The sequence below is a fragment of the Salmo salar genome, chromosome 01 (genome assembly GCF_965601325.2).
Source record: "Salmo salar chromosome 01, fSalSal1, whole genome shotgun sequence".
Classification (NCBI taxonomy): domain Eukaryota; kingdom Metazoa; phylum Chordata; class Actinopteri; order Salmoniformes; family Salmonidae; genus Salmo; species Salmo salar.
Window position 1 is genome coordinate 80,779,945 of NC_138291.1, and position 27,550 is coordinate 80,807,494.

General features: G+C 40.1%; 1 protein-coding gene across 3 annotated transcripts in view; it reads right to left on the reverse strand.

The window, feature by feature from the left end:
* mcph1 (microcephalin 1) overlaps positions 1 to 21,703 on the reverse strand; it is a 53,668-nt gene extending 31,965 nt beyond the window's left edge. Inside the window, exons 1-10 of one of the 3 annotated variants that reach the window (XM_014213755.3) lie at positions 21,646 to 21,703; positions 4,918 to 4,985; positions 4,710 to 4,801; positions 4,492 to 4,610; positions 4,172 to 4,256; positions 3,794 to 3,905; positions 3,589 to 3,720; positions 3,380 to 3,463; positions 2,120 to 3,277; positions 1,382 to 1,503 (exon numbers count right to left, since the gene is read on the reverse strand). In XM_014213755.3, the coding sequence (XP_014069230.3) occupies positions 1,382 to 1,503; positions 2,120 to 3,277; positions 3,380 to 3,463; positions 3,589 to 3,720; positions 3,794 to 3,905; positions 4,172 to 4,256; positions 4,492 to 4,610; positions 4,710 to 4,801; positions 4,918 to 4,985; positions 21,646 to 21,689 (2,016 nt within the window). In that variant the 5' untranslated portion in view covers positions 21,690 to 21,703. Of the gene's footprint in view, positions 1 to 1,381; positions 1,504 to 2,119; positions 3,278 to 3,379; positions 3,464 to 3,588; positions 3,721 to 3,793; positions 3,906 to 4,171; positions 4,257 to 4,491; positions 4,611 to 4,709; positions 4,802 to 4,917; positions 4,986 to 5,225; positions 7,109 to 18,916; positions 20,462 to 21,645 lie in introns of those variants that run through there. The other 2 variants (XM_014213773.3, XM_014213764.3) reach the window with 2 other exon arrangements.
* Between the last annotated feature and the right edge of the window lie 5,847 nt (positions 21,704 to 27,550).

Consider the following 27,550-nt stretch of genomic DNA (forward strand, 5'->3'; position numbering starts at 1 on the left):
AATTATAACTGAAAAAAAAATCACCTTTGAGAGTACAAAAATCTGATTACAACTTGTCACAATTGAACAGTGAGTTAATTTGCAAAGGCCGTGCATAGAAAAACTTCAATCACATGGTTAGGCTACATGCTATGAATAAAGTGGTTATGACATATTTCCTGTAGTTCTTTAAGGAGACATACACAATGCCATCGTATAGAGCCAAGTACTTAGGTAAAATCAACTCATTTCTACTTTAGGGCATCATACACATGCTGCATGATACACATACAGGACAACTCCCCTAGCTGCTAAGGGTACAAAGTACACATCAGATGCCATGCTTCATCAATCCAAACAACTTTTCACCAAATATGAGTTATTTTAAAATGACTTTTAGTGAGTATTAAAATCACTATGCTGTAATGCCTCAGTAAACTATTTTACAAAACCATTGATTGACTAAATTTGATTCGTATGATACTGTCTAAAGAACAAAGAGGCTAAAAGTGGTTTCTGTCATGGCTGTTGCACATTACTTCTTTCCACTTTTGGTTAGACTACCTTTGTCCAGATGCTGAGGGGGATGGAGTCTAACCCAAACAAAGCACTCCATAACCTCATGAGTGATCTTCTTACGTGGGCTGTTCTGTGAAGGTTGCACCTGCAACCTAGCACAGAAAACCAATACCATCTTTCACAGTTGTAAAACAAGGGGCCAGTTTTCCAGACCCTGCTAATTAAACTATTTCCTGGAATTAAAAATAAACTAATTTGGGGGTAGAAGTAACTTGACAGTGTTATAGTAAAATCACAATTAATAATTTAAACTAATATTTAATCTCGATCATGTAACGATGAAAGAATATTATGCATTCCGTGATACAGTTCACATGGGAATTCAAACAAGGTTCCTAGGGAAGATGAAAGCCATTTTCACCATAGTGTTAAAAGCTAAAGTTTTGTTCAGGTTGAGAGAACACAAAGAGTGAGCCAGGTGCATTTTCACAGACAAGGATGTTGTGCTACCAACATGGAGGTAACACACAGGAACCCCTGAAGACTACACAGACAGAGCCCCTGTGGCAGCAGCTTCAAAGACAACCATGAATACTCATGCGTGTACTGCACACTTTCTGAGCAGCTGTATTCAAAAGGAATGGAACACAAAGGCAAAAAGATGCCACTCTTCCTCCACGGTTTGGTTTTACCAAGAGATAGAGGACAAGTTTATAAAGTTTAGGTTTCATATTTAATTCACACTGTTAGGTTAATCAATATCTAAGAAAAAAATCTGAACCATAACATTGTTGAAAATGCTATTGTATGTTTATAGTCTGTTTAAATGCTGTGCTATAACAATTACAGCAAACACCACAACAGCAACTTAGAAGATGGTTACCTTTGTATTTTTGTCCATGCTCTTCTCCACCACATTGACTTGTCCTTTCTGTTTGCTTAAATTGTCAGAAATTGTGTCCGTAACACCAGCTGTTGCAGCATATGCAGTCCCTCTGCCTACAACTGAAAACGTTGAAAACGTTACAAAACAACACACACAGGTGCATTTTCTTCCTGCTGAATGCTGATTCACTTGTGCTTATGTGTTTACGGCTATCATGCGAACAGATATTGTCAGTAAGGTTATTCTGGAACGAAAGGTTAACATCTGTTTATTAGAAAATGTACCATCACATCAGTATTAAAACAGTTAATGTAATCAATTTTCCAATTGTGCTGGAATGACACTAGGCTATACTAAAACTTAAATTCACAGTATGATTAACTTACATAGCCAAACATTTTCCAATATGAAAGTACATATTTTCAGCTTTTGCTTCACAAAATACTGATCAAGGTAATAATTCTGATGTGGATAATAAGTGCTATGCCGTTGCTGTGATAAAACCCCAGTTTTGGACACTTGCAGAGAAAAGATTGTAAACATTCATGTGGATAATGAAACCATGAACTACAGTACCAATTTCAAAGCACATTATTACTACCTGAGAGTCTAAGGTTTTATGTTGATCAGTTATATTGATTAGTAAAACAATCTCTTAAATGCTATTGCATTGATTATATTGATAACATGGTAACATCCCAACATAGTAATATTTAGGTTTTAGAATTCACATACTTTCCAAACGTGGGCTACTTTTCCCTTTATTGTCCTTGTGCCGAGGTAGGATATATGAACTGTTTTGCTTATCTAGTGATTTTTTGGCAGCTGTCAAATTTGGTTTTGAAAGTTGTGTGGGATCTGTTGACGCGCTCTGCTTCTCAGGGGCACAAGTCAGTTCATCGGCTGAGTCTTTAGGCACTCTGGAGAACGGCAATGTGCTTTGTGCACTTCTTTTAGTCACAGTTTGTTTTGTATTATCGTCCTCTGAGGATGCAAGTCCTTTTGTATCCTGGTGTGGGTGCTCGTGTTGAGACAACATGCTGCTTACACTTGGCACCCCATGTTTTCTCTTTTTGGCACTGGCCGACTCAGACCCTGTGGTTTCACTCTTGCCCCTCTTCCTCTTCCCAGGGCTAGGCTGAGGCTCCAGTTCAAAGGGAACAAGAACCTTCGACTCTGAGGGCATGCAGGGCAAAAGGAGACTTTGTTGTCTCCGTGGGTTGTTAGCTTGAGAGAAGAAGTCCTCAAATACCCCATCATAATCATCATATGCACAGGAGGAGGCATGAGAGTAATTTGAGGCAGTGCAAGATCTTTCCAAAGCAGGAAGCAAGGATTTTCTTCGTTGGCTCACTTTTGATTTCAGTGTGGTCATCTTTACAGACGTTTGATGAGGCATATTGGGGTTTTCTGGTAAAATTTTATCAGAACGGCGACTAGAAATGTCCAGATCAACAGTTGGCTTACTTTCTGGAAGAGACTGTGGTGTTCTGCTTTTCCTAACAGGTGGTGTGACTTTTGCCATGTTACTTCTGCTGGTTGATCGTCTACTTTTTCCCACTTCAAAACTGTCAAACGTAAACACTGATTGCACACTCTTGCTACCCTCCGGGAGGTCATCCAGGCATGGACTCTCTAAAGACATGTGTTTCTTGATGCCATCACTTTTGATTGAGGTCCTTTTAGGATTTTTGTCTTGTTTATTTGCTTTTTCTTTAGCCGGTGAATTGGGTAACGGACTTGTCTTTTGTCTTGGCACAACACTGCAAGGTGACATCCAAGGTTTCTGAAAGTCTTTCTTGTGCTGTGTTTCAATGGTGTCTTCATGTTGCTTCTCTCCATCTGTCTTATTTGAGCCAAAAGATGCATTAAAATCCTCATCCGGTTCTTCATCTGCATAGGGAAAGATATGCCAATATGATAATTAGAAAAGATATTAAACTTATAGCATTATATAAATGACTACATCAATGCATCTTATGTCCAAGTACTTACACAGTTGTTGCAAAAAAGAGCGGGATGGTGTATTCCCAAGAGGAGGCTTGAGCTCAGGTGATAACCTAGATTGCATCTGTGAAGCTGAGAGAAATCATTAACTAGAGTTGCCACATATCTCAGCTCTTTCACAGACTCTGGCCCATGTTTTGCAGGTGCTAAACATACTATACACATCAAACAATAGGCCATAGACACATAAAACATACCTGTCGGGGAAAGGTTTTCCCTTTTTTCTCTCATTTCTTTCAGGCGCTGTGCCATGGACTCAGACCTTTTCATAGAAGGACTGTAAACTATTCCGTTCTCTTCGTCGATAATGTAAGGGGACACATCTGTAACTATACAGAAATACATTTCAATATGAAACCACATCCACGCACAAAATGCCAGATATGAGGAGAGATTTCTTACTAAGAGGTGATTTTGGCACTAGGTCTTTGATCATCTTGTCCAGTTTTTTTTTCATGCGCCTGTCATTCTCAGGGGTCCTCGGAGGGGTGTCTCTTGGCTGCATACAACGATGCTGTATGAAAGAAAATATATAATATTATTTGGGATTTGGATGAATCTCATAAAAAAAACTTTAAGACCCTTTCAATAAATACACTTAATTAAACCAAGACAAATTATTAATGTTCTTTGGCAAAAAGTTCTTGCTCAACTATTACAATTTTTAAGAAATAAAATAAACATAGTTTAACTCCAGACAGCCAAGTAGTTGACAGTGATCAAAGAAAAGTTATGTACAGTAATTATTTTAACCTAGCAAAGAATTGTACATTTGCTTACCACCCTTTTCTTGAGTGCTGGATTGACTTCATCATTTAATGCCGGACACAACTCTTCATTAACATGTTCACCATCATCTTTACATCTGCATTAATAAACAAAAACAACATGAGTGATAGGATAACAGAGCGCCCAACTATTTTATTTGTCAGTCAGTGACACCTTGTGGCTGGTGTAATAATTGCAAAAACAAAATGGTCATATCACTGACTTGTCATCACAATGACCAAAATATATTGAAGATACATTGTTGCCATTGCTATGATGATGCACTTTAAAGAAAATAAAGAATATACACAGAAATTAAGCTTGAGGTTTACCTGGCCACCCAAAGGACAGACACAAGTTTCACACCAGTCTTCTTGGCTTTATTCCAGGTGGCTTGATGGCCATTTTTAAAGACTACGTGGGTGACTTGTTTATTGAAGGTTTTTGATACCTGGAATTATACAGGGAAAATCACAATGTGAAACTGCACATAGTAAAAACAAACTTCTGTGTAGTTAGCTAGCAGTGTAGCTAAAAAAGGGTAACTCACCTCAACTCCCATATCCTGCAGCTGCTGGATGAATGGTTTAGAGTAATTCTCTGTTTTACTTGATGACCACACGTCAACGTAGGCAACAACATCTAGAGAAAATATCAAACCCCCACACTTAATTCGCAGAAAAAGTTGAAAATACATGAAAAGGCTGTAGCTAGTTAGGCAAGCTAATCAAAGCATGAAAGGTGTACACATAATTTACCTTTTAGAATAGCAGCACAGTTAGGCCTACTGTTTGAGGTCATTTGAATCTCTTCCTGAAGGATTTCCCTACAAATCAGAGAAAAATAAGTAACCAAGTTAAATTTAGGGAAGGAAAGTGCAGTCAGTTAGTTGGTGAAATGCTGCGGGGGACGTGCTTCTGGCAAGCAACAAACCATCTGATGACATGTAACTTTAAGGCTACACCCACATGCAAACCGAAACTCAAAACTAGCTAGCTTGCTCTCCAGAATCTAAGGCATTAACAAGTCATTCTGTTTTATCCCAAAGGTTCTCAGCTATAAGCACCGCTTAAGGCCCGCCGATTGTAGCGGTCTTATGCCACGATTTTGCTGTCCCAAACTCTTAGGTAGTAAATGGTTGTCGGACGACTTGGCTTGTTCAGCGTGACAGGGTCTAGATCTGCCGATTAAGTACTACTACGTGTGGTCGTAGGCGCCGACAAAGTTCTGGCAACGTCAGAAATGTTGAGCCTTTATCGTGTATGCCCTAGTGTGGTTGGTGTTATGAGCCGATCCCGATGACTGACCAATAGGAACACGGCCCTAATTATCTTGTTCAAGCTACTACATGACATCTTAAAATCAGGCTACCTAATGGGGTTTTGAAAAGTCACAAAAATCAGCAAATCAAAATGAATGTTCTTCCACAGCGACCATTTATTTCTGAGTTCAGGCATATGAAGTATGCATGTGAAAACTATTTCTAAGATGCATACTTCCAGCATTTTCAAACTCGCTTCACTCGCACATATGCATAGAGTGAGGCTTGCGCTGCTTTGATGGAACATACACCGCTGCAGTTGACATAGCTTACATCGGCTGACATATTCTGCGATTGACATGCGAGGTTATGACGACAAAACTGAAACAAATCGTACAGGTTGATATCAAGATCATGATTTGGTAACATTGCACAGTGTGACATGTCATAATCGTAAAATACTAAATCTGACGTACAGTGTGGGAACGATTGTTAGGGCGCAGACATGAGCATCTCGTCATTATACACAGATCTATGGTGTAATTGGGAAGGTGCACAGAAATAAACCACATCCATGTTCTCCTTTGGTAGGTATTTTCATTATTAAACATGCAATGAACTACAAGGAGGGAAAAGTACACAGACAGAACTCTTGTTAATGGGTATGCACAAAAACAAGAAAGAGAGAACTCAACATTACATTTAAAGTACTCAATCAGTGTAGTCTGATGGGCATTGACTAGAGCAGTGGATGGAGTAAGGTATAGTTTCTGACGTCGCTATGCGCAGGATAGCTGAGAGGGAGTCCGTAAGAGATGATCTGTGCCTTGACTTGTTATATTTCGTCACTGAAAATGTCTATTCACATACATAGGTTGACTCAAACAGTACAAACATCTTCCGAGCATGACTCCTAATCTTTGGAAAGTTTTGTTCGAGAGATGCATAGAACCTCGTCAGTGACATTGTTTTGAATAGTTCCCCAATCACTGCATCAGACTGAAGATCGCTAAGCTCAAGTTGCAGGTCAGTGGGAGCGTTATCCACGTTGAAAGTGAAAGGAGAGGAAACCAACAGCATGTCATTTTCCAACACTTTGAAATCCTCAAAACGAGGAGAAAACTCACGGTTCAAAGCACGCAGCAGTGATGTATACTTCTCCCGCTGGTCATCTGATAGGGAACAGACTAGTAGTGTTGGAAGGCGAATGAGATTGTTGGCTTCTACTTGGCGGGTCAGGAGTAATTTTCCCTTGAAGGCTTTGACAAGGCTGTGCATCTGATGTGCAAAAAGGCCCTTCCCTTGTATTTTGGAATTCAGTTAATTCATGAGGGCCATGATGTCCACAGTGAAGGCAAAAATCAGCCAACCATTCTTTATCTTGCAGTTGAGAGAAATCCACATATTTTCCTTTCATATGCAAAAACTCAGCAAGCTCCAACTTCAGGTCCCACACCCTTTTAAGCACTTTCCCCAAACTCAGCCATCTCACGTTTGTGTGGTAGGGGAGATCTGCATGACCTGACTCGGTCTCTTCCAACAGTGAGACAAACTGCATGTGGTTTAAAGATTTTGCTCTAATCAAGTTCACCACTTTAGTGACTGTATCCACAACATGGCTCATTTTCAGAACACATTTACAGAGCACCTCCTGATGAATAATGCAATGCAGGAAAATCATTTTCTGATCTGGTTTGAGCTTAGCTACTTGATCTTGTATCCTTTTCAAAAGGCCAACGTTTTTTCCTGTCAAGTTTGGGCACCCATCAGTGGTCACGCTGGATAACTTTTTAAAACTCAGTCCCAGCTTTGCCAAACACTTATTAACCTCCTCCAACTAATATTTCCCTGTGGTTGTGCTCTTCATTGACCTCACTGAAGCTCCTTTGTAATTTCAAAGTCTGGGGTTATGCCTCGTAAGAATATCAACAACTGCGCCGTGTCACGTGCATCACTGCTCACATCCAGGGACAAGGGGAAATAGGTGAAATCCTTTACCTTGTCTTTCAACTGTTCCATATTCTCTGCGATGTCCTCAACACGCCGTGTCACTGTTCGTCTTGACAGGGAAACATTTTCAAAACAGCTCTTTCTTGTCAGGGCAAAGTATTGCTGCAGAGTCAATTAAACATTCTTTATTGAATTTGCCCTCAGCGAAAGGCTGAGTTGTTGAGCAATTTTGTGGGACAGTACATAGCTGGCTCTTGCAATTCCGTCATTTGCTGAATGCAGTTTTGTGAAAAGTCCTTGCTGCTTTTGCAACTGAGAAAGCAACTCTTTCGATGCACTTGCCCTCTGCTCAGAAGACAGATTCCTATATTTCTCTGCATGCTTTGTCTGGAAGTGTTGGGACAAGTTGTAGTCTTCAAGACAGCGATGCTCTCTTTGCGATGCCTCTTTGCACACTAAGCACACAGCTTTCCCTGATACCTCAATAAATAAATATTTCGATGCACACTCTTGCTGGAACACCCTACATTCACTGTCTACTTTCCTTGAAAAACTAATTTTTGCACAATTTCTAGCTAGCTACTATTTGTAACTGTGACGCATGTGTCAGCCTGTCAGTCACTGTCTGTCCTCGTGCAGTTATTTATACGTGCCTTCAAAATAAATGTCCCACAAGCGGTGGGAGTTAAATCATTACACAAAGGCAAGTATTCATTGGGCTTTTCATTTAAACAACAAAAAACATTTTTCAAAACTTTACTAATCCCAAATTATTTATGTGATTTGAGCATGATTCCGCAGGCTGTATTGAGTGAGGCCTTTGCCCAGGCCTGCACTAAATTATGTCTGAGTGTTGGAGCATGCCCCTGGTTACCCGTAAAGAAAAATAAAAATAAAATGGTGCCGTCTGGTTTGCTTAATATAAGGAATATGAAACAATTTATATGTTTACTTCTAATACTTACAGTTGAAGTCGGAAGTTCACATACACTTAGGTTGGAGTCATTAAAACTAGTTTTTCAACCACTCCACAAATTTCTTGTTAACTTCTTTGGGAACGAGGGCAGTATTGAGTAGCTAGGATTAGAGGTCGACCGATTATGATTTTTCAACGCCGATACCGATTATTGGAGGACCAAAAAAGGCCGATACCGATATCGGCCAATTTTTTTATATTTATTTGTAATAATGACAGTTACAACAATACTGAATGAACACTTATTTTAACTTAATATATAAATACAATCAATTAGCCTCAAATAATGAAACATGTTCAATTTGGTTTAAAAGTGTTGGAGAAGAAAGTAAAAGTGCAATATGAGCCATGTAAGAAAGCTAACGTTTAAGTTCCTTGCTCAGGACATGAGAACATATGAAAGTTGGTGGTTCCTTTTAACATGAGTCTTCCATATTCCCAGGTAAGACGTTTTAGGTTGTAGTTATTATAGCAATTATAGGACTATTTCTCTCTATACGATTTGTATTTCATATACCTTTGACTATTGGATGTTCTTATAGACACTTTAGTATTGCCAGTGTAACAGTATAGCTTCCGTTCCTCTCCTCGCTCCTACCTGGGCTCGAACCAGGAACACATCGACAACAGCCACCCTCGAAGCAGCGTTACCCATGTAGAGCAAGGGGAACAACTACTCCAAGTCTCAGAGAGAGTGACGTTTGAAATGCTATTAGCGCGCACCCGCTAACTAGCTAGCCATTTCACATCGGTTACACCAGCCTAATCTTGGGAGTTGATAGGCTTTAAGTCATAAACAGCGCAATGCATTGCGAAGAGCTGCTGGCAAAACGCACGAAAGTGCTGTTTGAATCAATGCTTACGAGCCTGCTGGTGCCTACCACTGCTCAGTCAGACTGCTCTATCAAATCATAGACTTAACCTCTCTGGGGTATGTGGGACACACTATTCAACAGCCAGTGAAATAGCAGGGCGCCAAATTCAAAACAACAAAAATCTCATAATTCAAATTTCTCAAACATACACTTCTCGTTAATCCAACCACATTGTCAAATTACAAAAAGGCTTTACGGCGAAAGCATAACATTAGATTATGTTAGGACAGCCCAGAGACAAGAAAAACCACACAGCCATTTTCCAAGCAAGGAGAGGCGTCACAAAAAACAGAAATACAGCTAAAATTAATCACTAATGGCACTTCATCAGATGGCACTCATAGGACTTCATGTTACACCATACATGTATGTTTTGCTCGATAAAGTTCATATTTATATCCAAAAAACCCATTTTACATTGGCGTGTAATGTTCAGAAATGTTTTGCCTCCCAAAACTTCCGGTGAATGAGCACATCAATTTACAGAAATACTCATCATAAACGTTGATAAAATATACAACTGTTATTCAAAGAATTATAGATACACTTCTCCTTAATGCAACCGCTGTGTCAGATTTCAAAAAGGCTTTATGGCGAAAACAAATTTTGCAATAATCTGAGTACAGCGCTCAGATATCAAAACAAGCCATACCCGCCATTTTGGAGTCAACAGAAATTACAAAAATTACATTATAAATATTCACTTACCTTTGATGATCATCAGAATGCACTCACAGGAATCCCAGTTCCCCAATAAATGTTTGTTTTGTTCGATAAAGTCCATCATTTATGTCCAAATACCTCCTTTTTGTTCGCGCATTTAGTCCACTACTCGAAATGCAGGAAGCGCACGCAAAATGTCACGACGAAAAGTCAAAAAAAGTTATATTTACGTTCATAGAAACATGTCAAACGATGTATAGCATCTATCTTTAGGATGTTTTTATCATAAATCTTCAGCAATATTCCAACCGGACAATTCCAATGTCTTCAAAAAAGAAAAGGAACGCAGCTAACCACCACGTGAGCGCGCGCCACTGAGCTCATGTCATTTTCTCACTCATCTACTTCCAGGAGCTCTTATTCTCTCCCTATTCACAGTAGAAGCATGAAACAACGTTCTAAAGACTGTTGACATCTAGTGGAAGCCTTAGGAAGTGCAAAATGAATCCTAAGTCACTGTATAGGCAATCACTTGAAAAACTACAAACCTCAGATTTCCACACTTCCTGGTTGGATTTTTCTCAGGTTTTTGCCTGCCATATGAGTTCTGTTATACTCACAGACATCATTCAAACTGTTTTAGAAACTTCAGAGTGTTTTCTATCCAAATCTAAATATTCCTGTTACATTGCACAACATTCAATGTTATGTCATAATTACGTAAAATTCTGGCAAATTAGTTCGCAACGAGCCAGGCGGCCCAAACTGTTGCATATACCCTGACTCTGCGTGCAATGAACGCAAGAGAAGTGACACAATTTCACCTGGTTAATATTGCCTGCTAACCTGGATTTCTTTTAGCTAAATATGTAGGTTTAAAAAGATATACTTGTGTATTGATTTTAAGAAAGACATTGATGTTTATGGTTAGGTACACGTTGGAGCAATGACAGTCCTTTTTCGCGAATGCACATCGCATCGATTATATGCAACGCAGGACAGGCTAGATAAACTAGTAATATCATCAACCATGTGTAGTTAACTTGTTATTATGATTGATTGTTTTTTATAAAGATAAGTTTAATGCTAGCTAGCAACTTACCTTGGCTTCTTACCTTGGCTCCTCGTGGAGTGCAATGTAAAGCAGGTGGTTAGAGCGTTGGACTAGTTAACCTTAAGGTTGCAAGATTGAATCCCCCGAGCTGACAAGGTAAAAATCTGTCGTTCTGCCCCTGAACAAGGCAGTTAACCGATTAAATACCGATTGTTATGAAAACGTGAAATCGGCCCTAATTAAAATCGGCCATTCCGATTAAATCGGTCAACCTCTAGCTTGGATGAATAAGATGCCCGGAGGAAACTGCCTGCTACTCAGGCCCAGAAGCTAGAATATGCATATGCAGTAGATATGGATAGAAAACACTCTAAAGTTTCCAAAACTCTTAAAATAATGTCTGTGAGTATAACAGAATTCATATGGCAGGCAAAAACCTGAGAAAAATACAACCAGGAAGTGGGAAATCTGAGGTATGTAGTTTTTTTAAGTGATTGTCTATCCAATATACTGTGTCTATGGGGTCAGATTGCACTTCCTAAGGCTTCCACTAGATGTCAACAGTCTTTAGAACGTTGTTTCATTCTTCTATTGTGAAAGGGGAGCGAATAAGAGCAGTTTCAACCAGGGGTCTGGTTGAAAGCCTTTAGTTGTTGATCGCACGTCATTTCCGTTCCCTTTCCTTTCTAAAGACAAAAGAATTGTCAGGTTGGAATATTATTGAAGGTTTATGATAAAAAACGTCCTAAAGATTGATTATATACATCGTTTGACATGTTTCTACTAACTATAATGGAACTTTTTTGACTTTTCGTCTGGACTTTGTGAGCGTGCCTTGTGCATTTGGATTACTGGACTAAAACGCACAAACAAAAAGTAGGTATTTGGACATAAAGATTAACTTTATCGAACAAAACGAACATTTGTCTAACATGGAGACCTGGGAGTGCCATCAGATGAAGATCATCAAAGTTAAGTGATTCATTTTAACGCTATTTCTGACTTTTGTGACACCTCTCCTTGGTTGGAAAATGGCTGTATGGTTTTCTGTGGCTAGGCACTGACCTAACATAATCGCATGGTGTGCTTTTCCCGTAAAGACTTTTTGAAATCAGACACTGTGGCTGGATTAACAAGAAGTTTATCTTTAAAATGGTGTATAATACTTGTATGTTTGAGGAATGTTAATTATGAGATATCTGTTGTTTGAATTTGGCGCCCTGCAATTTCACTGGCTGTTGGCGAGGTGGGACCATTTCCCAGAGAGGTTTTAACAAACTATAGTTTTGGCAAGTCGGTTAGGACATCTACTTTGTGCATGACACAAGTATTTTTCCAACAATTGTTTACAGATTATTTCACTGTATCACAATTCCAGTGGGTCAGAAGTTTACATACACTAAGTTATACACTATGTTAAAACAGCTTGGAAAAGACCAGAAAATAATGTTAAGCTTTAGATGCTTCTGATAGGCGAATTTACATCATTTGAGTCAATTGGAGGTGTACTTGTGGATGTATTTCAAGGCCTACCTTCAAACTCAGTGCCTCTTTGCTTGACATCATGGGAAAATCAAAACAAATAAGCCAAGACCTCTGGTTCATCCTTGGGAGCAATTTCCAAATGCCTGAAGGTACCACGTTCATCTGTACAAACAATAGTATGCAAGTATAAACACCATGGGACCCCACAGCTGTCATACCACTCAGGAAGGAGACGCGTTCTGTCTCCTAGAGATGAACGTACTTTGGTGCAAAAAGTGCAAGTCAATCCCAGAACAATAGCAAAGGACCTTGTGAAGATGCTGGAGGAAACAGATACAAAAGTATCTATATCCACAGTAAAATGAGTCCTATATTGACATAACCTGAAAGGCCACTCAGCAAGGATGAAGCCACTGTGCCAAAACCACCATTAAACAGCCAGACTACTGTTTGCAACTGCACATGGGGACAAAGATCGTACTTTTTGGAGAAAATGTCCTTCGGTCTGATGAAACAAAAATAGAATTGTTTGGGCATAATGACCATGGTTATGTTTGGAGGAAAAACGGGGAGGCTTGCAAGCCGAAGAACACCATCCAACCATGAAGCACGGGGGTGGCAGCATCATGTTGTGGGGGTGCTTTGCTGCAGGAGGGACTGGTGCACTTCACAAAATAGATGGCATCGTGAGGAAATTATGTGGATATATTGAAGCAACATCTCAAGACATCAGTCAGGAAGTTAAAGCTTGGTCGCAAATGGGTCTTCCAAATGGACAATGACCCCAAGCATACTTCCAAAGTTGTGGCAAAATGGCTTAAGGACAACAAAGTCAAGGTATTGGAGTGGCCATCACAAAGCCCTGACCTCAATCCTAGAGAAAATTTGTGGGCAGAACTGAAAAGGCGTGTGCGAGCAAGGAGGCCTACAAATCTGACTCAGTTACACCAGCTCTGTCAGGAGGAATGGGTCAAAATTCACCCAACTTATTGTGGGAAACTTGTGGAAGGCTACCTGAAACGTTTGACCCAAGTTAAACAATTTAAAGGCAATGCTACCAAATACTAATTGAGTGTATGTAAACTTCTGACCCACTGGGAATGTGATGAAAGAAATAAAAACTGAAATAAATCCTCTCTACTATTATTCTGACATTTCACATTCTTAAAATAAAGTGGTGGTCCTAACTGACCTAAGACAGGGAATTTTTACTAGGATTAAATGTCAGGAATTGTGAAAAACTGAGTTTAAATTTATTTGGCTAAGGTGTATATAAACTTCCGACTTCAACTGTAAGTATATTTGAGCAATTACATTTACTTTTGATACTTAAGTATATTTAAATTACTAAAGTAGTATTTTACTGTGTGACTCACTTTTACTTGAGTAAAAGTAAAGATACTTTAATAGAAAATGACTCAAGTATGACAATTGGGTACTTTTTCCACCACAACTTTTCTCCATCCTTTTCTCAGTGTAGCCAGCCTACTTTTCTTGGTGAAATGCAAGATAAACTTCATGCAAAACATTAGGAAACGTAGCTGTTTACATTATTGCTATGATAAACATTAGAAATATGATGGCCATGCCTAGGTTTTTGAAAAAACATATCTTGCTTTTTCATTGTAAGCTCATTTACTTGTGTGGCTGACAGTCAAATACTGTTGCACTTCTGTTGTCATCTGATGACAATGAAGCTATTTTCTGCCGAATGTGTTGCACTAATGTATATTCTGTGAAAGAAAACTATATATGCATGTGCCTGATCACTTTGCGGCAAAAAAAACTTGACTTTCAATGTAAAACGCAACCCGTCAATACACAGCTGGACTCACCTGCTCCCGCTTTCTCCGTTGTACTATTTACAAACAAACACTTGACTGGCTCAACTGTTCTGGAGAACTAAGGTAAGCTTCATACTGTAAAATAATATGACCGGTGATATGAAAAATGCAATCTGTTTTATCTCCTAACATATTGCACAATTTGACTGCAGGTATTTACTTAAATTGTTAAATATACAAATGTAAGGAAAAACGTTAAAAAAAATTGTTTCAACGATATAGAAAAACCATCCCATGGCTATTTCCAAATACCCCGGTATACCGCCCAAGCCTACTAGGCTGGCCACTCAACTACAATACATTTTGAATGCACCAAACAGCAATGCTGCATTCAACCGCACCAGTAATCCATGCAGTACTAAAAAAATTAAAAACATGTTTTAAGTTTAAATGTTACACAGGGCTCGACATGAAAATTGTTGGACAAGGGAATTATAGATTTAAGTTGTCAGGAAAAAAATAATTATGTACACAATATCAAACAATTGGGCTGCTCCAGATGCAATGTTTTGCTCACTGTCCTCTCAATTTCGGCAGAGCCCATGAGCGTTTAATTATTGTAGGCCTGCATTGACAGGTACGAGCAGTCTTTCAATCATGCAGTTGCGAGTTGAGTTTGAGATCAAAGCAAGCCGCATTTGCTGATCATTTCCATTGAGTCACTCGCAAATTTTTGTTATTTGCCCAGTTAAAGCAATGAAAATCCTGGAAATGTAATGGTGTGTGTATCACCTGCGTGTGTGCCAGTGGGCAGTTGCTTTGGGGTGTGCCAATTCATCTCATTGTGTCGCTTGCCTGTACTTTTTATTATGAACACATTTTTATTATTAGCGCTTGGATGGTTATCTCGGTAGTTAACCATTTAGCATACATTAATGTATCATTGTTATGTCCGATGTCCTAAAATAACTTCACACAGGCACTTGTGTATAGCCGCAAATGACTAGCACTCAGTTGATACGGGTGCCTTCTATTGTCAATACCAGTCATAATAATGGTTATTTTGTGAAGTGGTTATTTGCGTAACTTTTCATTCACCTTTTAACCTCTATGGGCTCAACAGCCAGTGTAATCCCGTGGCGCGATATTCAAATACCTCAAATGCAAAAACTTCAATTTTTCAAACATATGACTATTTTACACCATTTTAAAGACAAGACTCTCGTTAATCTAACCACACTGTCCGATTTCAAAAAGGCTTTACAACGAAAGCAAAACATTAGATTATGTCAGCAGAGTACCCAGCCAGAAATAATCAGACACCCATTTTTCAAGCTAGCATATAATGTCACATAAACCCAAACCACAGCTAAATGCAGCACTAACCTTTGATGATCTTCATCAGATGACAACCCTAGGACATTATGTTATACAATACATGCATGTTTTGTTCAATCAAGTTCATATTTATATCAAAAACCAGCTTTTCACATTAGCATGTGACTAGCATGTGACTAGCATTCCGATCGAACACTGCCGGTGAATTTACTAAATTACTCACGATAAACATTCACAAAAAACATAACAATTATTTTAAGAATTATAGATACAGAACTCCTCTACAGCACTCGATATGTTCGATTTTAAAATAGCTTTTCGGTGAAAGCACATTTTGCAATATTCTAAGTAGATAGCCCGGCATCACAGGGCTAGCTATTTAGACACCCAGCAAGATTAGCACTCACCAAAGTCAGATTTACTATAAGAAAAATGTTATTACCTTTGCTGTTCTTCGTCAGAATGCACTCCCAGGACTTCTACTTCAACAACAAGTGTTGGTTTGGTCCCAAATAATCCATTGTTATATCCAAATAGCGGCGTTTTGTTCGTGAGTTCAAGACACTATCCGAAAGGGTAAATAAGGGTTACGAGCATGGCGCATTTCGTGACAAAATTCTAAATATTCCATTAGCGTACTTCGAAGCATGTCAACCGCTGTTTAAAATCAATTTTTATGCAATTTTTCTCGTAAAAAAGCGATAATATTACAACCGGGAAATCGTTTTTTATTACAAAGAGAGTGAAAGTAAAAGCATGCTATCCCCTCATGCACGAGCCTCAGTCTAATGGGCCTCTGATAGAGCACTTGCCAAACGCGCTAATGTGTTTCAGCCTGGGGATGGAATTACATCGTTCAGCTTTTTCCCGCCTTCTGAGAGCCCATGGGAGCCGTAGGAAGTGTCACGTCATGCCAGAGATCCCCTGTATTTGTTAGAGATGATCAAGGAGGGCAAGAAATTGTCAGACAGGCCACTTCCTGTAAGGAATCTTCTCAGGTTTTGGCCTGCCAAATGAGTTCTGTTATACTCACAGACACCATTCAAACAGTTTTAGAAACTTTAGGGTGTTTTCTATCCAAAAGCCAATAATTATATGCATATTCTAGTTACTGGGTAGGAGTCGTAACCAGATTAAATCGGGTACGTTTTTTATCCGGCAGTGCAAATACTGCCCCCTAGCCCCAAAAGGTTAAGCCATTGTGTTACAGACCATTTTTTATTTTTGGACAAGCGACTTGAGCTTTTGGACAAAAATAAATAAAATCTGTCCTACTTGTCTGAAGGACAAGAGGCAAAAAAAGCCATGTTACAACAACCTAAAGCTACCTTTTTTGTTATTTGAAGTAATTAACCTCTCTGGGCTAGGCGGGACGAATTCGTCCCACCTACGTAACAGCCAGTGTAATCCAGTGGCGCGATTTTCAAATACCTTAAAAATCATATTACTTCAATTTCTCAAACATATGACTATTTTACAGCTATTTAAAGACAAGACTCTCGTTAATCTAACCACACTGTCCGATTTCAAAAAGGCTTTACAACGAAAGCAAAACATTAGATTATGTCAGCAGAGTACCCAGCCAGAAATAATCAGATACCCATTTTTCAAGCTAGCATATAATGTCACAAAAACCCAGAAGACAGCTAAATGCAGCACTAACCTTTGATGATCTTCATCAGATGACAACCCTAGGACATTATGTTATACAATACATGCATACAGAACTAGCATACCCCCGCAAACTTCCGGGGAATTTACTAACAATTTACTAAATTACTCACGATAAACGTTCACAAAAAGCATAACTTCCTGTACAGAATCTTCTCAGGTTTTGACCTGCCATTTGAGTTATGTTATACTCACAGACACCATTCAAACAGTTTTAGAAACTTTAGGGTGTTTTCTATCCAAAGCCAATAATTATATGCATATTCTAGTTACTGGGCAGGAGTAGTAACCAGATTAAATCGGGTACGTTTTTTATCCAGCCGTGTCAATACTGCCCCCTAGCCCTAACAGGTTAAATACTTTGATTAGGGTCGCAGCATATTACACACATCTGCAAGCATAGCAGCAAAGACTGGACAAATATTACTCATCTTTTGTTTTAATATGTTAAAATGCTAAATGCTAGTACATAGTGGGCATTATAAAAAGGGACATATGTTTTCTAATAAAACAATGGCCAGTTTGGGTCCCCCGCAAATTCGTTGTGGTTTTTAATATGGCCCGTGTGCTGATCGAGTTTGACACCCCTGTGCTAGTGAATCTATTTATGTAGCTAGATATTTATTAAGCAAGCTAAAAACCCAGACTCAAGTTAGCTAGCTAGCTGCTAGGAGGATGTCATGTCATTGGAGGAGTGGGTGAGTGACTTAATTTTCCCCCCTCATATCATTTTTGGGTGGCTACAGCTAGAGATGCAGGTGTCATTTGGTTAGCTAGCAAGAAATGTGAATCGCTTTGCTAGCTAGCTAGGCTGAACTTGTTATCCACAGTTAGCGTATCTCCTAGTTATCAATCAAATGTATTTGGCATTGATCAAATGGGCAGGTAGGCAGGCAAGTTCCCATTCAGTTTGCAAAAGGTGGGTTGAGACAAGCATGCATTGGCAGGCAAACTGCAGAAGGACGAGCAGGCTACTATTCCCCATCGTTTATCTAGCTGAAACAGTTTAAGAGGGTTTATCTAATGTTCCCTAATTAGATTTTTAGCTCATCTCGCTCTGGCTAGCATTAGTCGTTGATCTTGTTGATGGGCATAGGCAACTACGGGAGACAGCCTACCTTTTCATGGTTGTCTTGATCAATAGGACTGAAGTTCCCAAAATGTAACAAGACTCCCGTGGTATTTACATTTGTAGAAATCCATTGTGTATTTTGTGGCTTAGGGCAAACGTTTTCTAATGATCTAAAATCACGCTGTTGCTAATGCCTGTAAAAACACAGTCAATTTCAAAGTAAATTTATGGCAGGCCCATGTGGAAAATGGCTTATTTTTATATAGGCTTACTGTAGTTCTGATTGGCTATGGCACATCTGTCTGTGTTGACTCAGGTCCTGGACAAGACAGATGTTTTTATTTACTGCAGTGTATTAAAACATCCAAACGCACGGCCGCTTTCCCACTATATTGCAAACGAATTTTCACAAATGCCTTACTATATTCCCAAACGTTCTATGAATTTATGAAGAAAAAAATGAGTTATTCTTCCTGGGGGTGTATATGAACATATTTTAATAAGACTTCATGTTTGTGCTATTTTGTTTGTTTTTTTGCGCTGTTTAACATATTTTGTACATAATGTTGCTGCTACCGTCTCTTATGACTGAAAATAGCTTCTGGACATCTGAACTGGGATTACTCACCATGAACCTTTAACGACTCCGACGAGAAAGATATACTGCTCTCCAGGGAACAGGCATAGATCCCCGTCATTTGCGTGAAGAAAAGACGGAGGAAAAGAGGATGCAGATCGGGCTGCCTTTTGAGAATCGGTAGGCGTGCAAATAAACTCCCACGGCCATCAATTCTACTTGCTAACATGCAATCATTGGAAAATAAAGTTGATGACCGACGATTACGAGTATCCTAGCAACGGGAGATTAACAACTGTAACATCTTATGTTTCACCGAGTCGTGGCTGAATGACAACGCGGATAATATAGAGCTGGAGGGATTTTCAATGCACGAGAAGAACAGAGAAGCTACGTCTGGTAAGACGAGGGGTGGGGGGTGTGTGTGTCTTTTTGTCAATAACAGCTGGTGCCGCAATGTCTAATATTAAAAAAGTCTTGAGGTAGAGTATCTTATGATAAACTGTAGACCACACTATCTACCAAGAGAGTTCTCATCTATATTATTCGTAGCCGTCTACCTACCACCACAGACCGATGCAGGCACTAAGACCGCACTCAACAAACTCTAAGGCCATAAGCAAATAAGAAAAAGCTCACCCAGAAGTGGCGCTTCTAGTGGCCGGGGACTTTAACGCAGACAAACTTAAATCAGTTTAACCAACTTTTTACCAGCATGTCACATGTGCAACCAGAGGAAAGAAAAACTCTAGACCACCTTTACTCCACATACAGAGATGCAAAAAAAAGCTCTCCCCAGCCCTCCATTTGGCAAATCTGACCATAATTACATCCTCTAGATTCCTGCTTACAAGCAAAAACTAAAGCAGGAAGTACCAGAGACTCGCTCAATACAGAAGTGGTCAGATGACGCGGATGCTACGCTACAGGACTGTTTTGCTAGCACAGACTGGAAAATGTTCCGGGACTCATCCAATGGCATTGAGTATAATACCACCTCAGTCATCGGCTTCATCAATAAGTGCAACGATGACATCGTCCCCACAGTGACCGTACGTACATATCCCAACCAGAAGCCATGGATTACAGGCAACATCCGCATCAAGCTAAAGGCTAGAGCTGCCGCTTTCAAGGAGCGGAACACTAATCCGGACGCCTATAAGAAATCCTGCTATGCCCTCAGACGAACAATCAAACAAGCAAAGCGTCAATACAGGATTAAGCTTGAATCCTACTACACCGGCTCTGGCGCTCGTCGGATGTGACAGGGCTTGAAAACTATTACGGACTACAAAGGGAAACCCAGACATGAGCTGACCAGTAACGTGAGCCTACCAGACGAACTAAATGCCTTTTATGATCGCTTCGAGGCAAGAAACACTGAAGCATGCACGAGAGCACCAGCTGTTCTGGATGACTGTGTGATAACGCACTCAATAGCTGATGTGAGAAAGACCTTTAAACAGGTCAACATTCACAAAGCTGAGTGGCCAGATAGATTACCAGGACCTGTTCTCAAAGCATGCGCGGACCAACTGGCAAGTGTCTTCACCTGACATTTTCAATCTCTCCCTGACTGAGTCTGTACTTATTTGGCTTCTACCCCCACCCAACTGACTATTGACCCCACCCATTTGTTTTGTAGACTGTTGCTACCCGCACACTGACTCGGTACCGGTGTTGTGCCAGAATTCTCCCCCTTTCGCGTTCTTCATTGCTGCGACTTGCTTGCTAGTTGAGATTTCTGCTCTTCACTCCATTGTCAGTTTAACCTACGTCTCACTGATCTTAGTAGCAGAAATAATTTTAGTCTGCAGTTTTCAGTTTGGCTATTTGTTTCATGTGTAAGTGGCAGTTCTAGCTTGTATGGCGCCCTGGGCGAACCCCGCCTTCAGCACCCGCCCCGCCCATGTCGCCCGTACCTAAATCCGCTACTGATTTGTATTAGTCTATAAATACATCTCTTTGCCAAAATCATCAAAGTCATCTCTGCCATGTCTTATTCGACGTGAGTGTAAGGATAATAATTCAGCCATTTATTGCTTGCCAACATTTTACTCCCTCTGTTTAATATAACACATTATTAATTTCGGTTGCCTATGAAACTGACGTGAAACTTGTTCTATATTAAGTATTTGACTCTGATGTGTGCCACAGAAAGTATTTGACTCTAGCCACAAAATTAAGGGAATTAGAAGGGGGGGATTCTGGCAAGGGGGGGATTTTTCACGGTAAGGTCTACACTTGTTGTATTCCGCGCATGCGACATACAGTTTGATTTGTTGCCAAAACGCTTTCAGTTCCACGTTAATATTACCATGTTCGAATCAAAAACCAATGTAATTCAATCTCCCCCAGATAGCATACTCTAAATGTCATGCCCAAATAGTATCTTCGAACCAAGAACTCGAAAGTGTAACCAAAGATTTGTATAACTCATTCTGTCTGTGGTGTAACGTTAACGTTTAGGTATTTCTTTGACAGCTAGCAAATTCACAAAACTTTGAGTCCGACGATATCTAGCAAAGTAGCTAACAATAGCTAACTTCCTAGCTTGTGAACACAAATCGTACCATAACGATACTTAGCAACTTGACAAAAAGGTATGAGTGCTAACGTTGGCTAGCTACTCTAGCTAAACAAAGCAATTTAGCTAGTATATTCCGACTGAGTGTGTCGACAATTTCAAACAGATCCAGTACTGTCATCCCGCCAGTTACTTTTATAAAGCGTGTACTAAAACTGTATGGCTTTAAAAAAAAAAACTTTTCGCTACTTACAATCTTGAGACTTTCCGCGGGTGTAATTTTATGACACAAGGCATGCTGGGAAATAGAAGACGTACGAACCTGTCATTGGTTGGTCTGAAATATACTGTAATATACATTATTAGCTAGCTAGATTTGTGGGTCTTTTAATAAGATCATGATAGAGCATTTATCAGAACAATAGCTTTTGAATCCATAGCTTACCCCTCTGGATATAATCTCCTCTCCTCATTCTAGCATTCACTTATCTGATGTCCCTAGACACCTCCTGACAAGCTGTTTTGTGTTTCAACTAATATCTCTGCTAAGCAATGCATTTTTTGTTGTTGATAAAACAGTGAGGATGACAAGAGTGACGGACACATATTATTTGGGTATGATGATGCTGCTGAATAAAAACATGTTCCGTAATGCTTCTGACGAACCAGGGCCCTTGAGAAGTAAGAATAGGCCTGCATGTTAATTTTGTTAAAAATGTATTTGGTTGGCACGTCTCAAAAGCATACTATGAAAGGCTGGTGAGGCTGGGGGATGGAGTTGATTGTTCTAAGTTATCCATGCAACACTGGCATCTGGAATCACAATACCTGCCTGACTATCATTCTAATTCATCATTCTTTTGGATATGAATGCACTCATTTGCATAAATAGTTGCCACATTTGTGCTCATACTGTGCTGTGCTTGCTGGTTGGTGAGACATTTTTACTCTCTTGCTCCAATTAAGCAAATTGCATTTCAGGTGTGAAATGCCAATTGTACCTGTTATCTTTAATGAGAATAATGAGAAACAGTTGAACATTTTTAGAAAGTAACTAATGTATTCAGTGCAGTCTCTCTGTGAGAAAAAAAAATGAATTATGAGAGTTCATATAAAGCTAAGTAATGTGCAGGGGACACAACCATCAAAAGGTTGACTGTCAATCCAATAATCATTATTATATTTCCCCCTCTATACAAAAACACAACAATTTGGGCAAAGAGCCATGGAGAAAAGTCTCAAAATGCATTAGCTCAGATTGATTGATCATTTAGATGTGATGCAATCACAGGTGCATGGCACTGAGAAGCTTTCCATCACTCATACTCATTAGCAGGGGTAATGCTAAATTGATTTTCAACTGCTCTATTGGATTCATAGACCCTAACATAGAGCAGCACATTTGCAGCTCTTGCCCAAGCAAACAGCAAGACAGTACATACAAAAACATTTTTTATACAGTTTATCATATTTTTAGAATCATCTATTTTGAATGTTTTTTTGAATGACCCTCAATGTAAAGGTTTACTAACCTAATATAATGTAACCTCTTGCCAGTGGAGGTCTCTATGTCACCAGCTTGCCGCAACATTCTGCAGTGGATGCTTGCTGTGTGTGTATTTTTATCCACTGAGTTTTGAGGTGTGATTTTATTTAGCAGTTCATCAAGGTGATACAATACCTAATAAGCTGTAACCTCTTGCCAGTAGAGGTCTCTATGTCTCCAGCTTGCCTCAACATTCTGCAGTGGATGATTGCTGTGTGTGTATTGAGGTGTTGATTCTATTTTGCAGTTCATCAAGGTGATACCATACAGTGTACCAAAGACACATTGTCTTTTTCATAAATATTAATAAATCAAATATTAATCTAATATTTTAGCTTTTGCACTTCTGGGACTATTCTATTGGTTCCAGAATACCAGGCAATTTAATCAGAACATGTATTTATTTGACCTATGTCTGGAGTCTTTGAGTAGAAATACAGTACCTCTGGTATTGTGCTTAGGCCAACATCTACCTGTTTCATGGAGCGAAGAATGACATTATTTACGTAAATCTCTAAAATGGTCAGTGTATAAAAAATAAGTAAAGATGGTTGCCTGAATGTGCTACCACCGACAGCATGCAGTTATCTCCTCATGCACAATTCACCTTGACATGATGAAAACACATCTAATAGCATTTTTGTTTAGAGCCCTTTGAAAAAGCAAGCTAATTGACAAAGAGTTCCATTGTAACAGACACTGAGTTGGATGACATCAATGAGGATCTTCTTCAACGCCAGAGATGGAAATAACTTATCCCAGCTATGAAAGCTGCCATAGAGTGTGGGGACATTGCTTGCATCCGCAATGACAAGCTCATTGTCCAGAGTTTCAGGGTCAGTAGCTTCAGCCAAACATCATACAAACACAGTGGTGTAAAGTACTTGAAAGTAAAAATACTTTAAGTCATTTGGGGGGGTATCTGTACTTTACTTTACCATTTATATTTTGGACTACTTTTACTTTTACTTCACTACATTCCTTAAGAAAATATTGTACTTTTTACTCCATACATTTTCCTTGACACCCAAAAGTACTTCTTACATTTTGAATGCTTAGCAGGACAGGAAAATAGTCAAATTCACGCACTTATCAACCGAACATCCTTGGTCATCCCTACTGCCTCTGATCTGGCGGACTCACTAAACACAAATGCTTTGTTTGTAAATGATGTCTGAGTGTTGGAGTGTGCCCCTGGCTTTCTGTAAATAAAAAATACAAGAAAATGGTGTCATCTGGTTTGCTTTATATAAGGAATTAGAAAAAATGTATACTTTTACTTTTGATACTTAAGTATATTTTAAACCAAATACTTTTAGACTTTTACTCAAGTAGAATTTTACTGGGTGACTTTTACTTTTACTTGAGTCATTTTCTATTAAGATATCTTTACTTTTACTCAAGTATGACAGTTGGGTACTTTTTCCACCACTGCACACACACACACACACACACACACACCAACTGACACTCAGAAGTGCCCAATTGACTGACTATTAGCTAAACCATGTTTTTATTGTACTTGTTTTTTGTCTATCACTGCTAAGCACTGCTAAGCTACCCTGGAAAGGGCTAAGAATAGCCCATCTTAGGGTCTCCCGGGTGGCGCAGTGGTCTAAGGCGCAGTGGTCTAAGGCACTGCATTGCAGTGCTAGCTGTGCCACCAGAGATTCCCGGCCGCAACCGGGAGGTCCATGGGGCGACGCACAATCGGCCCAGTGTCGTCCGGGTTAGGGAGGGTTTGGCCAGCAGGGATATCCTTGTCTCATCGGGCACTAGTGACTCCTGTGGCGGGCCGGGCGCAGTGCATGCTGGCCAGGTCGCCAGGTGTACGGTGTTTCTTCCGACACATTGGTGTGGCTGGCTTCTGGGTTGGATGTGCGTTGTGTCAAGAAGCAGTGCGGTTAGGTTGGGTTGTGTTTCGGAGGACGCATGGCTCTCGACCTTTGCCTCTCCCTAGTCCATACGCGAGTTGCAGTGATGAGACAAGACTGTAACTACTACCAATTGGATACCATGAAATTAAGGGGTAAAAAAAAAGAATAGCTGTATGTAGCCTTAGAAATAAGGTTCATGAAATCATTTTACATTTAAGTCATTTAGCAGACACTCTTATCCAGTGCGACTTACAGTAGTGAATGCATACATTTCATTTCATGCATTTAAAAAAAAAAAAATTGTACTGGCCCTCCATGGGAATTGAACCCACAACCCTGGTGTTTCACAAACCATGCTGGTGTTGCAAACACCATGCTCTACCAACTGAGCCACAGGGAAGGCCTGTCAATCAAATCAATAACATTCATGTACTGGCCATCTCTGAAACGCACTTAGATAATTAATTTGATTATACAGCAGTAGCAATACAAGGATATAACATCTGTAGAAAAGACAGGAATGCCATAATCAGACGCTGCTATTCATTGTTGCTGTATATGTTCAGAGCCATTATTCCTGTAAAGCTTAGAGAGGATCTCATGTCAAATGTTTTTGAAGGGTTGTAAGTTCACTTGCCTCATCTTTTAGGGTGCTGCTATAGGCCACCAAATGCTAACAGTCAGTATTTGGATAATATGTGTGCAATGCTTGATAGTGTATGTAATGTTAACAGAGAGCTCTATTTTCTGGGTGACCTGAACATTGACTGGTTAGCAACTAGCTGTCCTCTCAAGAGGAAGCTTCTAACTGTGACTAAGGCTTGTAATATGACCCAGGTTATCACTCAACCAACTGGAGTGCATTCCAATAGTGTTGGATCTGTGACATACACTTGTATTGATCATATCAAATCAAAATAAAATGTTATTGGTCACATACACATATTTAGCAGATGTTACTGTGGGTGTAGCAAAATGCTTGTGTTCCTAGTTCCAACAGTGCAGTAGTATCTAACAATTCACAACAATACACACATCTAAAAAGTAAAAGAATGGAATTAAGAAACATATAAATATTAAAACAAGCAATGTTGGAGTGGCATTGACTAAAATACATTTGAATAGAATACAGTATATACATATGAGATGAGTAAAGCAGTATGTAAACATTATTAAAGTGACTAGTATTCCATTATTAGTGGCCAGTGATTCTATGTCTATGTATATAAGGCAGCAGCCTCTAAAGTGCAGGGTTGAGTAACCAGGTGGTAGCCAGTTGGTAATGGCTATTTAACAGTCTGATGGCCTTGAGATAGAAGCTGTTTTATAGTCACTCTGTCCCAGCTTTAATGCACCTGTACTGACTTCGACTTCTGGATGATAGCGGGGTGAACAGGCCATGGCTCGGGTGGTTGATGTCCTTGATGATCTTTTTGGCCTTCCTGTGACATCGGGTGCTGTAGGTGTCCTGGAGGTCAGGCAATGTTCCCCCGGTGATGCGTTGGGCAGACCCCATCACCCTCTGGGGAGCCCTGCGGTTGCGGGCGGTGCAGTTGCCGTACCAGGCGGTGATATAGCCCGATAGGATGCTATCAATTGTGCATCTGTAAAAGTTTCTGAGGGTCTTAGGAGCCAAGCCGAATTTCTTCAGCCTCCTGAGGTTAAAAGAGGCGCTGTTGTACCTTCTTCACCACACACACTCTGTGTGGATGGACCATTTCAGATCGTCAGTGATGTGTACGCCGAGGAACATGAAGCTTTCCACCTTCTCCACTGTGGTCCCGTTGATGTGGATAGTGGCATGCTCATTCTGCTGTTTCCTGAAGTCCACTATCGGCTCTTTCGTTTTGTTGACGTTGAGGGAGAGGTTACTTTCCTGGCACAACTCCGCCAGGGTCCTTCCTCCTCCCTGTAGGCTGTCTCGTCATTGTTGGTTATCAGGCCTACTACTGGTGTGTCGTCTGCAAACTTGATGATTGAGTTGGAGGCATGCGTGGCCACGCAGTCATGGGTGAACAGGGAATACAGGAGGGGGCTATGGGGCCCCTGTGTTGCGAAGTGGAGGTGTTATTTCCTACCTTCACCACATGGGGGCGGACCTTCAGGAAGTCCAGGACCCAGTTCCACAGGGCAGGATTCAGACCCAGGGCCCCGAGCTTAATGATGAGCTTGGAGGGTACTATTTTGAAGGCTGAGCTATATGTTACAGTGTAGGTTCTGTCCCTCTCTTCGCCCCAACCTGGGCTCGAACCAGGGACCCTTGCACACATCAACAACTGACACCCACGAAGCATCGTTACCCATCGCGCCACAAAAGCCACGGCCCTTGCAACGCAAGGGGAGCAACCACTTCAGGTCTCAGAGCGACTGACGTCACTGATTGAACCGCTATTAGCGCGCACCACTGCTAATTAACTAGCCATTTCACATCGGTTACATATAGTCAATGAACAGCATTCTGACGTAGGTATTCCTCTTGTCCAGATGGGATAGGGCAGTGTGCAGTACGATTTCATCGTCTGTGGATTTATTTATTTTTTATTTCACCTTTATTTAAACAGGTAGGCAAGTTGAGAACAAGTTCTCATTTACAATTGCGACCTGGCCAAGATAAAGCAATTCAGTTCGACACATACAACAACACAGAGTTACACATGGAGTAAAACAAACATACAGTCAATAATACAGTAGAAAAATAAGTCTATATACAATTTGAGCAAATGAGGTGAGATAAG